At 48.4% G+C, this 14,098-nt stretch overlaps 1 protein-coding gene across 2 annotated transcripts in view; it reads left to right on the top strand.

The window, feature by feature from the left end:
* Positions 1 to 2,506: 2,506 nt before the first annotated feature.
* Tvp23a (trans-golgi network vesicle protein 23 homolog A) overlaps positions 2,507 to 14,098 on the top strand; it is a 37,301-nt gene continuing 25,709 nt past the window's right edge. For both annotated transcript variants that reach the window (XM_045130053.1, XM_045130054.1), the window contains exons 1-2: positions 2,507 to 2,667; positions 2,907 to 2,986. In XM_045130053.1, the coding sequence (XP_044985988.1) occupies positions 2,659 to 2,667; positions 2,907 to 2,986 (89 nt within the window). In that variant the 5' untranslated portion in view covers positions 2,507 to 2,658. The remainder of the gene's footprint in view (positions 2,668 to 2,906; positions 2,987 to 14,098) is intronic.

Here is a 14,098-nt window from a genome sequence, read left to right on the forward strand (position 1 = left end):
GCAGGGTCATCTCTGCCAATGGCAGATACAGTGGCCGAGAATGTCAGTTGGCCCCAGCGGGGTTTCCAGAGGGGCTTTCCCACCGCCCCAGGGCCCACCAACAGACACCAGCTGCTCCTGACTTTCGGGGTCAGAGTCTGAAAAGCCCCTAAATGTCCTCCTCCAACGGCTTGTCACCCCCACCTGGCCACCACTGTGAATCCTCCCTCCCTAATCATCTCTTGGTGGCCGGGCCTGGTGGGGACTCGGCTTCCCAGCCACCATCTGTGTGTGGAGCCAGCTTGGGACAGGAGGAGTCAACAGCCCTTTCAAGAACACCACGCCTTGGTGGTCTTAGATCCTGATACCTCTGAGTGTTCTAGATAGCAGCAGCCCGGGCTCCACATGGGAAGTGCAGATCTCTGAGTCACATTCAAAGCAGACCCCAGGCCTTTCCTGAGCTCATTGCACAGTGGGAAGCACCAAGGTGTTCCTCACCACAGCTGCCCAACACCTGGGAGCTTTGCCACGCTGGTGGCAGGTGCCAGCCCCACAGAACTGATTTAAGTAGCCTACAGTACTACCTGGGTGCTAAGGGTTTTAGAAGCACCTGGAAAATGCTGCACAGTGTTGGTTTGAGAAACACATTTAAGGGCTGGAGAGATGGCTTAGCGGTTAAGCGCTTGCCTGTGAGGCCTAAGGACCCCGGTTCGAGGCTCGATTCCCCAGGACCCACATTAGCCAGACGCACAAGGGGGCACATGAGTCTGGAGAAACACATTAAATTATATATATAAATATATATAATTTATATATATATAAATATAAATAAATATATATAAATTATATATATGTATATATATATGGTATTTATTTGAGGGAAGGAAAGGGAGAGAAAAGAGGCAGATATAGAATGAGTACGGGTACACCAGGGCCTCTAGCCACTGCAAACCAACTCCAGATGCATGCACCACCTTGTATATCTGGCTTCTGTGGGTACTGGGGAATCAAACCTAGATCCTTAGGTTTTGCAGGGAAATGCCTTAACCACTAAGCAACCCTTCCAATCCACAGGAAACACTTTTTAAAAAATATATGTATTATTTTTATTTGCAAGTAGGGGGGTGTGGAATTAATGAGTGAGCCAGAGCCTCTTACCACTGCAAACGAACTCCAGATGCATGTACCACTTTGTGAATCTGGCTTTAAAGTGGGTACTGGGGAATCAAACCAGGGCCATCAGGCTTTGCAAGCAAGTGCCTTTGACCACTGAGCCAACTCCCCAAACCCAATACTTTTTTTTTTTTGGTACCGAGAATTGGACTTTGGACCAGTCCATGGAAGCAGGCACTTTCCCATTAAGCCACCCAACACCCTCTAGGCCCCCTTTCTTTTGCGTGAATGTGCACATTGTGGGCACATGTGTGTAACGTGTGGAGACCAGAGAACAACCTTGAGAATTACCTTCAGAAACACTGACCACTGGGCTGGAGAGATGGCTTAGTGGTTATGTGCTTGCCTGTGAAGCCTAAGGACCCCAGTTCAAGGCTTGATTCCCCAGGACCCATGTCAGCCAGATGCACAAAGGGGCGCATGCGTCTGGAGTTTGTTTGCAGTGGCTGGAGGCCCTGGTGCCTCTCTCTATCTATTCTCTCTCTCTATCTGTCTTTCTCGCTCTGTCGCTCTCAAATAAATGAATAAATAAATAATGAACAAAAATTAAAGGAAACACTGACCACCTCCTTTAAGACAGTGTTCAGAACTGGCCTGGCATCCACCAATTAGGCTATGGTGGCTGGTCAGTGAGCTCCAGAGATCTGCCCGTCTCCACCTCCACTGCATGCACTACGCATCAAGATTTATGTGGGAGCTGGGGACTGAACTCCTTATACTTGGAAGACCAGTACTTTACCCATTGAGCTACGGTTCCAAACTCCCCTTTCTATTTATTTATTTTAATTTTAATTTTGGTTTTTCGAGGCAGGGTCTCACTCTAGCTCAGGCTGACCTGGTATTCACTGGATATTCTCAGGATGGCCTTGAACTCACGGCGATCTTCCTACCTCGGCCCATTTATTTATTTTTACCTTTAGTGGCCGGGACTCCTTATGCTGTCCAGGCAGGCCTTTAACTAGCTTGGTGGCCCACGTTGGCCTCGGATTTGTCACGCTTCTATTTCAACCTTCTCAAGTTATGATCACGGGCCTGAGTCACCGGCCCAGAAAAACCTTCCATTCATAGAGAAACTGCTCTTCTCCCAGCTGTGAATGTGGCAGATCCTACACTGCTTTTCAGTCATTCCCTGGCCACCTTTTTAGAATATCAGCAGTATTCTCTGATCTACCCTCACCGTTCCTCCCAGGATCTTGGTCCTTCCTTGCGCAGGTCGGTCCCCTTCCTGCCACAGTTCCCAGTGTACCGAACTCGCCCTGCCCTCCAGGTGGGCCTCCTCTCTGGGGACCCTCGCAGGCCCCGCCCCGCCGCGGAGCGAGCCCCCTCCCCAGCCTGCGACTGCGCGCTGGCCTCGCCCCGCCTCCACTGGCCACCAGCGCGCAGCAAAGCCCCAGGCGCAGCGCCCCAGCATCCCCAAAGCCCCTCGTCTGCGAGGCATCGGAGACGTTGGGTGGCGATTGGCGAGTCTGGAGTCTGCATCTTGGGCTCGGGGCGGCTCCCGGGAGGATGAAGCAGGTAGGCATCAAGGATGCTACGCTGGGCGAGAAATGGCCAGGAGCCTGCAGGAGCGCCTGGAAGGGCGGGGCGGCGGGAGGAAGGATGCCTGGACAGGGAACTGTGCTGTGAGGGAGCGAGTGACCAGGAGGGTGGAGATGGACCATTAGGAACGCCTAAGGGAGGGCAGAGCTCATACGCCTGGGGGTCAGGTGTGTAACGTGGGCCAGGCCTGACATCTGCCCCCTCGTGTGCCCCAGGCCCTGGTGGATGATACCGAGGATGTGTCGCTGGACTTCTGCAACGAAGAGGAGCTGGCCTTTAGCAAGGCCAAGATCAGGTATGTTGGCACTGAGCCCTGGACACACAGACCCCCAAGCTGCAAATTCATCCATCCATTCATTCACTCATTCAAAATATACTAAGAGTCTATTGTGTGCCCAAAACGTACCTCTGCATTTGGCACACAGTCCCTCCCTGTGGCCCCCTGGAGCCTGAAGTTGGGGTGGGGGAGGCAAAAATATTGACAGGGGGGCTGGAGAGATGGCTTAGTGGTTAAGGCCCTTGCCTACAAAACCTACAGACCCATGTTGGACTCTCCAGCTCCCAGGTGAGGCACAAAGGTGAGGCAAGTGCAAGGTCGCACAGGCCCACTAGGTGGCGCAAGCGTCTGTAGTTCCATTGCAGTGGCTGAGGCCTTGGAGCACCAATTCTCCCCCTCTCTCTCTCTCTGTTGTGTGCTCTCTAAATATATATATAAACAGGTAATTATGTGGTGTGGGAGGATTAGGAAGAAACCACATGGTGATGAAAGAGAAGGTATCCAGGGGAGGTCTCATGCCTTAGGGCAGCCAGGGGAAGTGACCTTTGAGCTGAGGGAGACCACCAACCATAGGAAACTGGAGAAAGAAGGGTCCAAGCTGCCACGGAAGCGAGTGCCAAGACTCTGCTGCTGTGTTGGATGGTCAGAGACTGTAAGACCCCCAGAATGAGAACCCCACGCTCTGCCCGGAAATGGCGACACCCCAAATCACTCACGAGAAAAGGTCTTGATGTAAACAGCAAGAGGATTTTATTCCAAGCGCGCTGGGGCCCAGAGTCGTACACCACGCAGGGGTAGAGGACTGCAGAGCCCCGCATGCAGGAACGGGACAGTTTTTATAGGGTTTCTAACAAAGCCTGTGCATTAGACCAATCATTTTTTTAATATCAGGAGCCCAAGGGGTGCAAGCCAGTCAGTTTGTGCCACTCCATAGTTTCTAAGCCAATTAGTTTAATTTGTTCAAGCCCCTCGTGGACCAATCAGTCTCCTATGACCTTGGTGGTCAGCATTTGCTCAGGTCCTTGGGTGGGGGTAGCAGAGTGTGGTATCAGTCTCCTATGACCTTGGTGGTCTGAGGCAGGCTGTTACGGCTTATGGTGTGGGCTACTAAGGCTTAAGGTGCAGGCTATTTACAGAAACCAAATAAGTGGTTCACTTTATTACTCATTTCCCATCCTTGAGGGCTATCTCATGCCCTTTTTACCTAGTTTTATATTAGGAGCGGGCTCTGATATAATGAGAAGAGGAATTCTTTACTTGCTTCCAACAGAGAGTAAAGCCTGGAGTTTGAGGTATGCAGGGGCCCGCTTAAGCTCCCTTTGGAGCGTGATAGTATTTCTGGGCTTCTGAATTCTTGGGCCTTTCAAGACCACTGTGGCTCCATGCATTCTGGGAGAGGAGCAGGGGACTGGTGTAAGGTTAGACAGGTGGGAAAAGACTTGGAGTTTCCTTCTGGTGTCTGCTCAGCTGCAGCCTGATGACTTGTGCCTGCCTGAGACTGTTGGCATCCAGAAGACAACAGGACCAAAGGTGGAGGAATGACCCAGGAGCCCGCTTGCCAGTGCCCTATGCGTCTGACCCTTCTAGAAACACGGCACAGCTTAGCTGCATCACCCCTTTTGCCCCAATCCCCTTCCACTTTTCTTAAAAAAATATATATATATATACATATATATACATAAATATACATATATATATTTTTATTTATTTGCAAGCAGCAAGAGATAGAAGAGAGACAGAAAGAGAGAAATGGGAGCACCAGGGTCTCTAACCACTGCAAATGACCTCCAGCTGCATGTATCACTTTGTGCATCTGGCTTTACATGGGTACTAGGGAATCGAACCTGGGCCCTTAGGCTTCGCAGACAATTGCCTTAACTGCTGAATCACCTCTCCAGCCCTCCTTCCAATTGTCTTTTTTTTTAATTTTTTGTTTATTTTTATCTATTTATTTGAGAGTGACAGACAGAGAAAGAGGCAGTTAGAGAGAGAGAGAATGGGCACGCCAGGGCTTCCAGCCACTGCAAACGAACTCCAGACGCATGCGCCTCCTTGTGCATCTGGCTAACGTGGGTCCTGGGGAATCGAGCCATGAACCGGGGTCCTTAGGCTTCACAGGCAAGCGCTTAACCGCTAAGCCATCTCTCCAGCCCCTCCTTCCAATTTTCAACACCCACAGGAGTGAGTAAGGACCTGGAATGTAGTATTTTTCCTTTATTTATTTATTTATTTTTCCAGTCCTGGGGATGGAACTCAGGGTCTCGTGTGTCTTAGGCAAGCATACCTCCAGTGAGTCACATCCAGACATTTGTTTTAAAAATCTCTCTTTCTCTTTGTGTTTTAGACACTGGATCCTCTGGTTAGAATCCAGTAGCCCCCAGAGTGGAATGGACTATTAGTTTCTTGTGGTCGCTATAACAAATTATCATCAATAGCTTAAAATGACAAATTATTTTTCAGTGGTTCTACAGGCCAGGAGTTTATAATCACTAACGACCGAGCTGAAACCAAAGTGTTGGCACAGCGACACCACAGCAGGGTGGCACCCCCCAAGTGTGGCCAGAGGCACCAGGGGAAGGTCTATCCCATGCCCTTTCCAGATTCTGATGGCCTCTGGCATTTGTAGACTTGTAGTATCTTCCTGACCAGCTGAGTAATGTCTGTGACTGCTCCAATTTCCTATGACCTTCTGTCTCTCTCTCTCTCTCTCTCTCTCTCTCTCTCTCTCTCTCTCTGTGTGTGTGTGTGTGTGTGTGTGTGTGTGTCTTGCCTTATTGTTATAGCTAAGACTGTCAGTACTATATATTAAAAGAGCAAAGACAGTGGATACCCTTGTCTTGTTTCTGGTTTTAGTGGAAATGAGTCGTTTTGCCCCACTTGGTATAATGTTGACTATAGGTTTGTCATAAATAGTCTTTATTATGTTGAGATATGTTCCTTCTATTCCCAGTTTCTTTAGGACTTTTATCATGAAGGGATGTTGGATTTTTATCAGATGCCTTTTCTGCATCTCAATAGAGATGATCATGTGACTTTTGTCCTTGAGTCCATTTATATGGTGTATTACTTTTATCAATTTGTGGATGTTGAACCATCCCAGCATCTCTGGAATAAACCCACTTGATCAGGGTGAATGATCCCTTTTGATGTGTTGCTATATTCAGTTTCCTACTATTTTCTTGAGAATTTTTGCATCTGTGTTCATGAGGAAGATTAGTCTTTTTGTTTTTAAGGCATGCCCAACAGACTGGCCTTTTCTTTTTATATTTTATTTATTTGACAGAGAAAGAAGGAGAGAGACAGAGAAAGAGAATGGGCATGCCAGGGCTTCTAGCCACTGCAACGAACTCCAGATGTGTGTGTCCCCTTGTGCATCTGGCTAATGTGGGTCCTAGAGAATTGAACCAGGGTCCTTTGGCTTTGCAGGCAAACACCTTAACCAAAGCCATCCCTCCAGCCCTGGCCTTTTCTTTTTAATGTGAGAGAATAAGAGACAGAGAGAATTGGGGCACCAGGGCCTCTAGCCACTGAAGTCAAACTCCAGACACATGTGCCACCTTGTGCACATGTGTGACCTTGTGCTTGCTTCACCTTTGTACGTCTGGCTTATGTGGGACCTGGAGAGTCAAACGTGGGTCCTTAGGCTTCACAGGCAAGGGCCTTAACTGCTAAGCCATCTCTTCAGCCCTGTTATTTTGTTATTTTGTTTTTTGTTGCTGTGTCTTTATCTGGTTTTGGTGTCAGGGTAATACTGGCTTTGCAAAATGAGTTTGGTATTGTTTCTTCCTTTTCTATTTTATGGTATAGTTTAAGAAGCATCTGTGAGGGTCTAATAAAATTCACCAGTGAGTCTATTTGGACCTGGACATTCTTTAGTTGGGATATTTTTATATAACTGCTTTGATCTCATTGCTTGTTATAGGTCTATTCAAATGGATGTAATTTTGATAGGTCACATATATCTTTAAATTAACCCTTTTCTTTTCAATTTGCAAGTTTAATGGTGTATATTTTCTTAAGGTATGTCCTTATGATTTTCTGAATTTTATTGGTATCTATTGTAATGGTGCCCTTTTCTAATTTTGTTGACTTAAGTCTCTTCTTTCTGTCAGTTTTGCTAAGGGTTTATCAATCTTGTTTATCCTTTCAAAGAACCAACTCTTTTTTTAAATTAATTTATTTATTTGCAAGCAAATTATAGTAGACTAGATAAGATAATGAGAGAGAGTGAGAGAATGGGCGCACCAGGCCCTCCAGCCACTACAAACTCCACATGCATGTGCCATCTTGTGCATCTGGCTCTACATGGGTCCTGGGGAATCAGACTGGATTGGGAGGCTTTGCAGGCCAGCGCCTTAACTGCTGAGCTATCTCTCCAACCCCAGAAGAACCAACTAGTTATTTCATTGGTTTGTTTTATTAATTAATTAATTTGACACACACAGAAAGAGGCAGATAGAGGGAATGGGTGCACCAGGGCCTCCAGCCACTGCAAACGAACTCCAGATGGATGTACCACCTTGTGTATCTGGCTTATGTGGGGCCTGGGGAATCAAACATGTGTCCTTGGGCTTTGCATATGAGCACCTTAACTGCTAAGCCATCTCTCTGGCCCCTCATTGATTTGTGTTTTTGTAGTTTTTTTTTGTTTTAAACACATGATCTCAGCCAAAAGTCCGAACAGCGATGTGTAGGGTTTTTGTTTGTTTGTTTGTTTCTATTTCATTAATTTCTACCCTGATCTCTATTATTTCTTTTTGTCTACTGATTTTTAATTTGGCTTGTTCTTATTTTTCTTGTTTTGTTTCATTTGGGCTTGAGTTTTATTTATTTATTTTTAATTAATTTATTTTTTATTACAGAGTGACAGAGAGAGAAAGAGGCAGTTAGAGAGAGAGAGAGAGAGAGAGAGAGAGAATGGGTGCACCAGGGCTTCCAGCCACTGCAAACAAACTCCAGATGTGTGCGCCCTCTTGTGCATCCAGCTAACGTTGGTCCTGGGGAATCGAGCCTTGAACCAGGGTCCTTAGGCTTCACAGGCCAGCGCTTAACCGCTAAGCCATCTCTCCAGCCCTATTTATTTATTTCTGGCCTGTACGTGCATATGCATGTGGGCGCACATGTGCGGGTACGTGTGGCGGCCAGGGGTTGAGGTTGATGTCTTCTTTAGTCACTCTCAACTTTATTTGTGAGGCACGGTCTCTCACTTGAACCCAGCCTGCCCCCAGGGATCCCCCGTCTCTCTGCCTCTTGAATGCTGGCATTATGGGCAGGGTGTGCCTACCCAGCATTTGTGGGGGTCCTAGTGTCCCAAACTCTGATCTCACACTTGCATGGCAAGCACTTCGTCCGCTGAGCAAGCTCCTCAGCACAGTTTGGGTTTTTAATAAAGGGCGGGGCTGGCGAGATGGCTCAGCAGCTAATGGCATTTGCATGCAAAGCCTGACAACCTGGGTTCGAGTCTCCAGTACCCATGTAAAGCCAGATGCCCAAAGTGACGCATGCATCTGGAATTCGTTTTCAGTGGCTAGAGGCCCTAGTGCACCCCTTCTTTCTTTCTCTGTCTCTCTCTCTCCAAATAAATAAATAGAAAAAGATATTTATTTATTTACACGTGTGTGGGGCAGACACACTACTGTGTCTTGCCACTGCAAATGAACACCTGCTGCATGTGCCTCTTTTTCTGTGTCTATAATCTGAGCACTGGGGAGGCAGAAACAGGAGGGTCCCTGAGACTATCTGGCTAGTTAGTCTAGCTGAATAGGTGACACCTTGGTTAGGTGAGAGACCCTGTCTCATAAAAATAAAGGTGGGAAGTGATTGAGGAAGATAACGTCACCTGTGACTTCTGTAGGCACACACACATGCCCATGCACCCACAAACGCGTTGCGCAAACCTGAAACTGTGCCCACGAAACGGTTCTCCGTTCCCCTTCCCCAGCCGCTGCTCACTGCCGTTCTGTCCCTTAACTTCACAAACTTGACTAGTCACGTCGTGGAAGTGGAATCACATGCCCCTGGCCCATTTGGGATGGGCTTGTTCTCCTTAGCGTCACGTCCTCAAGGTTCATCCACATTGTGGCGATGGGTCTGAACGTCCCTCCCTTTTGAGGGCAAAGAGAAGGCCATGGGATGACTCCATCTCACTTCGTTGATGCATCCGTGCATGGATGCTCTGGCGGCTCCCACCTCCTGGCTCCTGTGGACGGTTCCTGGGTGTGCAGCCCCCCCGAAGCCCCCGCCTTCAGTCCTTTGGAGTATTTACCCAGAAGTGGGGCTGCTGGTTCTTTAATGCTTGGGAGGAAGTTCTAAGCTGTTTGCTCTTGCGGGTGCATCCCTTTACAATTCTTTCAACAACACGGGGGTTCCAGTTCCTACAATGCCTTGCTAGCACCCGTTCACAGTTCGATGTTCTTTTCACATACTCACAAAAGCATGCAGCCATCACTGCCACCAAGTTCCAGGAAGTTTTCCATCACCCCAAAGGAAAGGCTAGACCCACTAAGTGGTCACTTCTCATTTCCCCTTCTTTCAATCCATTCCCAGAAGTCACCAGTGTCCTGGTGAATTTGCTTATTCTAGACATTTAATATAAATGAAGTGTGGATGTCAGGGTTTCTCAGAGAACAGAACTTGTGTGTATACGTGTATTATGTACAAGAGCGATATGGAAAACTGAAGCTCACAGAACTGGCACCAGAGACTGAGTGGAGAATCGGTGTACTTTCATGCCACCGTGGGCACAGGGGGATCTCCTCCAAAGCCTGGACCCTGAGCTCTGATGGTGCAGAGGGTATGTAACTTATGTTGGGCTATTCATTATTGTTGGTTCCCAGAGCTCAGAGCCCTGGCCTGATGCTGGAGACCTTGAGTATGCAACAGGCAGGTTTCACAGAAACAGAGGGAAACTGATGGGTAGAGGTCTGTAGCTGGGCTAGAAAGATGAAAAGAAGCGTGGAATCATTTACAGCAGAGGCTGCAATGCACAGCAGGGCCCTGACAAAGACTGCGCAAAGACTGCACTGTCAGCACAAGGTAATACGCGCTGCAGGACATAACTAATACAAAAAAATAATGTCTGCGGCACAAGGCGTAACCTGGGGGCAGGGGCTTCTAAATTTTCCTTTGTCCAATCTCCACCTCAAGAGGAGGCTTAGGATGAGGGGTTGATTCATGGAGGTGAACACACTGAAGGTCCACGAGAGTTAGTAATGGTCCCAGCCCATGCCTGGGACACTGAGAGCTGGAGGCCCAATATATTAGCTGCTTTGCTCATTGCTGTGATAGGAAGTGGAAGGAAGGAAGGGCTCATTCCAGCTTACAGCTCAAGGGAATACCTTCCGTCATGACAGGGACGGCGCAGCCGCGGGAGCAGGAAGCTGGCTGGTCACATTGCGCCCGTAGTCAGGAAACAGAGTGGGCTACTGTTCAGCTATCTTTCTCCTTTTTGTCCAGTTCATGACCCCAGGTCTTAGAATGGCGCCATCTCAGTTAAGGTGTGGCTTCTTACATCAATTAATCCAGTTGCCTGACAGGCCTGCCCAGAGTTGAGCTTAATCTAGATAATCGCTTAGGCATGCCCAGAGACTCACATCTTGGACAATCCTTGGTCCAGTCAAGTCAGCCATCAGTATAAACCATCACAGACAGGGTCATGAGGCCCACTCTGTATCCACAGTCCCTGACACTGTGTGCACCCTAGTCTGCATCAGAGAGACAAGGTCAGCCATGCTGATGCCTGAAAACAGCAGAAGAGATGGGTGTCCTAGCTCAGGCCAGGAGTGAATTCCCTCATCCCTGCCTTATGGCTCCATGGTCAGGCTCTCCATGAAGCAGTTGATGCCCTCCTGCACTGAGAAGGGTGGAACTGTCAGTCTCTTGAAACAGCCTTAAAGACTCACCCAGAAATAATGTTTTTACCAGCTAACGAACTGGGCACCTTGTAGCCTAATCAAACTGGCATATGAAATTATTCACTATATGGCTACTTTTGTTTTGTTTTGTTTTTAGTTTTTCAAAGTAGGGTCTCGCTGTAGCTCAGGCTGACCTGGAATTCACTATGTAGTCTCAGGGTGTCCTTGAACTCATGGGGATCCTCCTACCTCTGCCTCCCAGTGCTGGGATTAAAGGTGTGCGCCACCACGCCCAGCCCCATATGGCTACCTTTTATGGCCACATAATATTCCTTTGTTTGTCCATTCAGAAGTTCATGGACATTTCAGTTGTTTCTGCTTTTTTGTTCTTCTGAGCAATGTTGCTGTGGGCATTTGTGTCCAGATTTTGTACAAGCATGTTTCAGGTGTAGGTGCTTATCTATGAGTGAGACTCCAGAGCCCTGAGGTAACTCTGTTCATTATGTTATGCTATGTTGGCAGACTACCTTCTTAGCCAGTGGGGAGATCTCCCCACCATCTTGGGCATAGGTGGGGTCCTAAGTGCCTGGTCATGCAGACCTCAATGTGGGCCTTCATTTGAGCATTTCTCAGTGTAGCTGTGGGTTCGAGTCAGCAGGCTCCATGGGAGACATGCCTGGGATTTCTCATAAGGCTGTTTGCTTGGCTCCTTTGGCCCCAGGGCAATGCCCGGGCACCTTCATGTCTTCAGGCCACACACATAGCTCCTCTGTGTCTGCCACCCACATGCACTGTGTTTGCTTGCCAGACCCAAAGCATGGCGGGTCACTTTGAATCCACATGCAGGCTGTATTTCCTACCCACATTTCCTGTGATTCTGTCCTTTTGGGCCCAAGATCCTCTTCCCAATTCTCAGTTCCTCTCACCCAGGGACACTCAGCAGACAGGTACAGGAATTCTTAGGAGCTATGGAGGACCTAAGTCCTTTTTTAAAAAAATATTTTTTGTTCATTTTTTATTTATTTATTTGAGAGTGACAGACACATAGAGAAAGACAGAGAAAAGGAGACAGAGAGAATGGGCACCCCAGGGCCTCCAGCCACTGCAAACAAACTCCAGACATGTGCGCCCCCTTGTGCATCTGGCTAACATGGGTCCTGGGGAATTGAGCCTTGAACGGGGTCCTTAGACTTCACAGGCAAGCGCTTAACAACTAAGCCATCTCTCTAGCCCCTTAAGTCTTTTTTAGACCTTTACTCACAGCGACCCTGAAACATAGAAATTGTCATCATAGCACCTTCTGGGTCCTCATTTTTCTCATCTGTGAATGGGGATGGTTTTGGCTCCATTATAAGGCTGAGAGAAAGGACTAAAGGAGGCAGTGAGGTGTGTCAAAAGTCTGTCAGGGGCTGGGTGGTGGCTTAGTGGGTAATGAGCTTTCCTCGCAAGCGTGGGGGCCTGAGTTCAATCTCTGTAACCCAACTGAATGCCAGGCATGGTGTCATGTGCCAGTCATCCCAGCACTGGGGAGGCAGAGAAAGAAAGCTCCTTCCTGCTCATTGGCCATCCAGTCTTGCCTAACTGGAAAGTTCCAGGCCAGTGGAGACCCTGTTTCTAAAAAAGGTGACTAGTGTTCCTGAGGAACAACGCCCAAGGTCGTCCTCTGGCCTCCACGGGAACTCACACCTGCACACATGTGCACGCATACACCTGTAACCACACACACACACACACACACACACACACACCTCACATGCTGTATAGAGAGTGCCTGTCATTCTGACAGCGGTGTAACTCAGTCTCTGCGCACAGGCCTGGGGTGGATGCACATCCCTGATCAGAGCAAGATGCCACATTGGGGTTCTCCCCGGTGCCGTCAGCTGTCCCTCCTCTGTAAGGCTGTCTTTCTGTTTTCAAGGTACTATCTGGACAGCTTCCCTACGAACACAAAGACCATGGGTCCCAGTCCATTGCTAACTGCAGTTGGCTGACAGCCTGCTGCAGACTGATATTTGGGGGGGGGGGTCGAGTTTGGTCTCAGTTGTCAGAGCTGGTTTGCTCCGTTGTCACGTTTTCTCCTTGGTCCTTGTTCAGTCTAGTGGGTGTGAGTTTTTTGAGATGGGGTTTCATGTATCCCAAGCTGCCCTTGAACTCACAATGTAGCTGAAGCTGCCCTGAAAGCCTGATCCTCCTGCCTCCACCTCCTGAGTGCTTTGACGATAGACATACACCACATTACCTGGTTTATGGGGTACTGGGGGTTGAACCTAGGGATTCATGCATACTAAGCAAGCACTCCGCCATCTACACTATATCCCCAGCTCTTGTGTGTGTGTGTGTGTGTGTGTGTGTGTGTGTGTGTGTGTGTGTGAAATTGGGAAGTGAAGTCCATCCTCTGGTCACAGACTTTGCAGGAAGTTATGCGTCTTGGTGTGTTGAAGGTCTGAAGGCAAATCATGCAGAGTTAAAACTGTCCACCATGGATTTATCCCCCATGTTGCATACGAAAAAATATATTTGCACAGTAATTATGAGATGAGATTGTTGGCTGCTTTGGGGGAAGTTACATGGATTGGGTAGTAATAACAACACACATTGATGTGGCATTTCCCCCCCCACAATCACTACTCAACCTGTGGCATGGGTACTATTATTTTTTTAGAGTTAAGGTTAAGAAAATGGAAGTGGGGCTGGAGAGATGGCTTAGTGGTTAAGCGCTTGCCTGTGAAGCCGAAGGACCCCGGTTCAAGGCTCAGTTCCCCAGGACCCACGTTAGCCAGATGCACAAGGGGGCGCATGCGTCTGGAGTTCGTTTGCAGAGGCTGGAAGCCCTGGCGCGCCCATTCTCTCTCTCTCCCTCTATCTGTCTTTCTCTCTGTGTCTGTTGCTCTCAAATAAATAAATAAATAAAAATTAAAAAAAAAAGAAAGAAAATGGAAGTGAAGGGAGTTGAATGATTTGCTCGACATCACACAGTTATTAAGCCCAAGACGTGAACTTGGATGCTTAGGATCCAGCCCTGGAAGCTGTCTTACGTCGTGCTATGCTGGGGGGAGCTAGATGCGCACACTGGGTGAGCAGTGTGAGGACGGGCTTTGCTGGAGACTGAGGGCTTCCATCTTTGCTCTCTGGGGAGGACTGTTACCTTCCTTGTAAATGAAAATGCAGTTCCTGCCAGGCGTGGTGGCGCACGCCTTTAATCCCAGCACTCAGGAGGCAGAGGTAGGAGGATCGCCGTGAGTTCAAGGCCACCCTGAGACTACAGAGTTAATTCCAG

This window comes from Jaculus jaculus, chromosome 11 (assembly GCF_020740685.1).
Source record: "Jaculus jaculus isolate mJacJac1 chromosome 11, mJacJac1.mat.Y.cur, whole genome shotgun sequence".
Lineage (NCBI taxonomy): Eukaryota > Metazoa > Chordata > Mammalia > Rodentia > Dipodidae > Jaculus > Jaculus jaculus.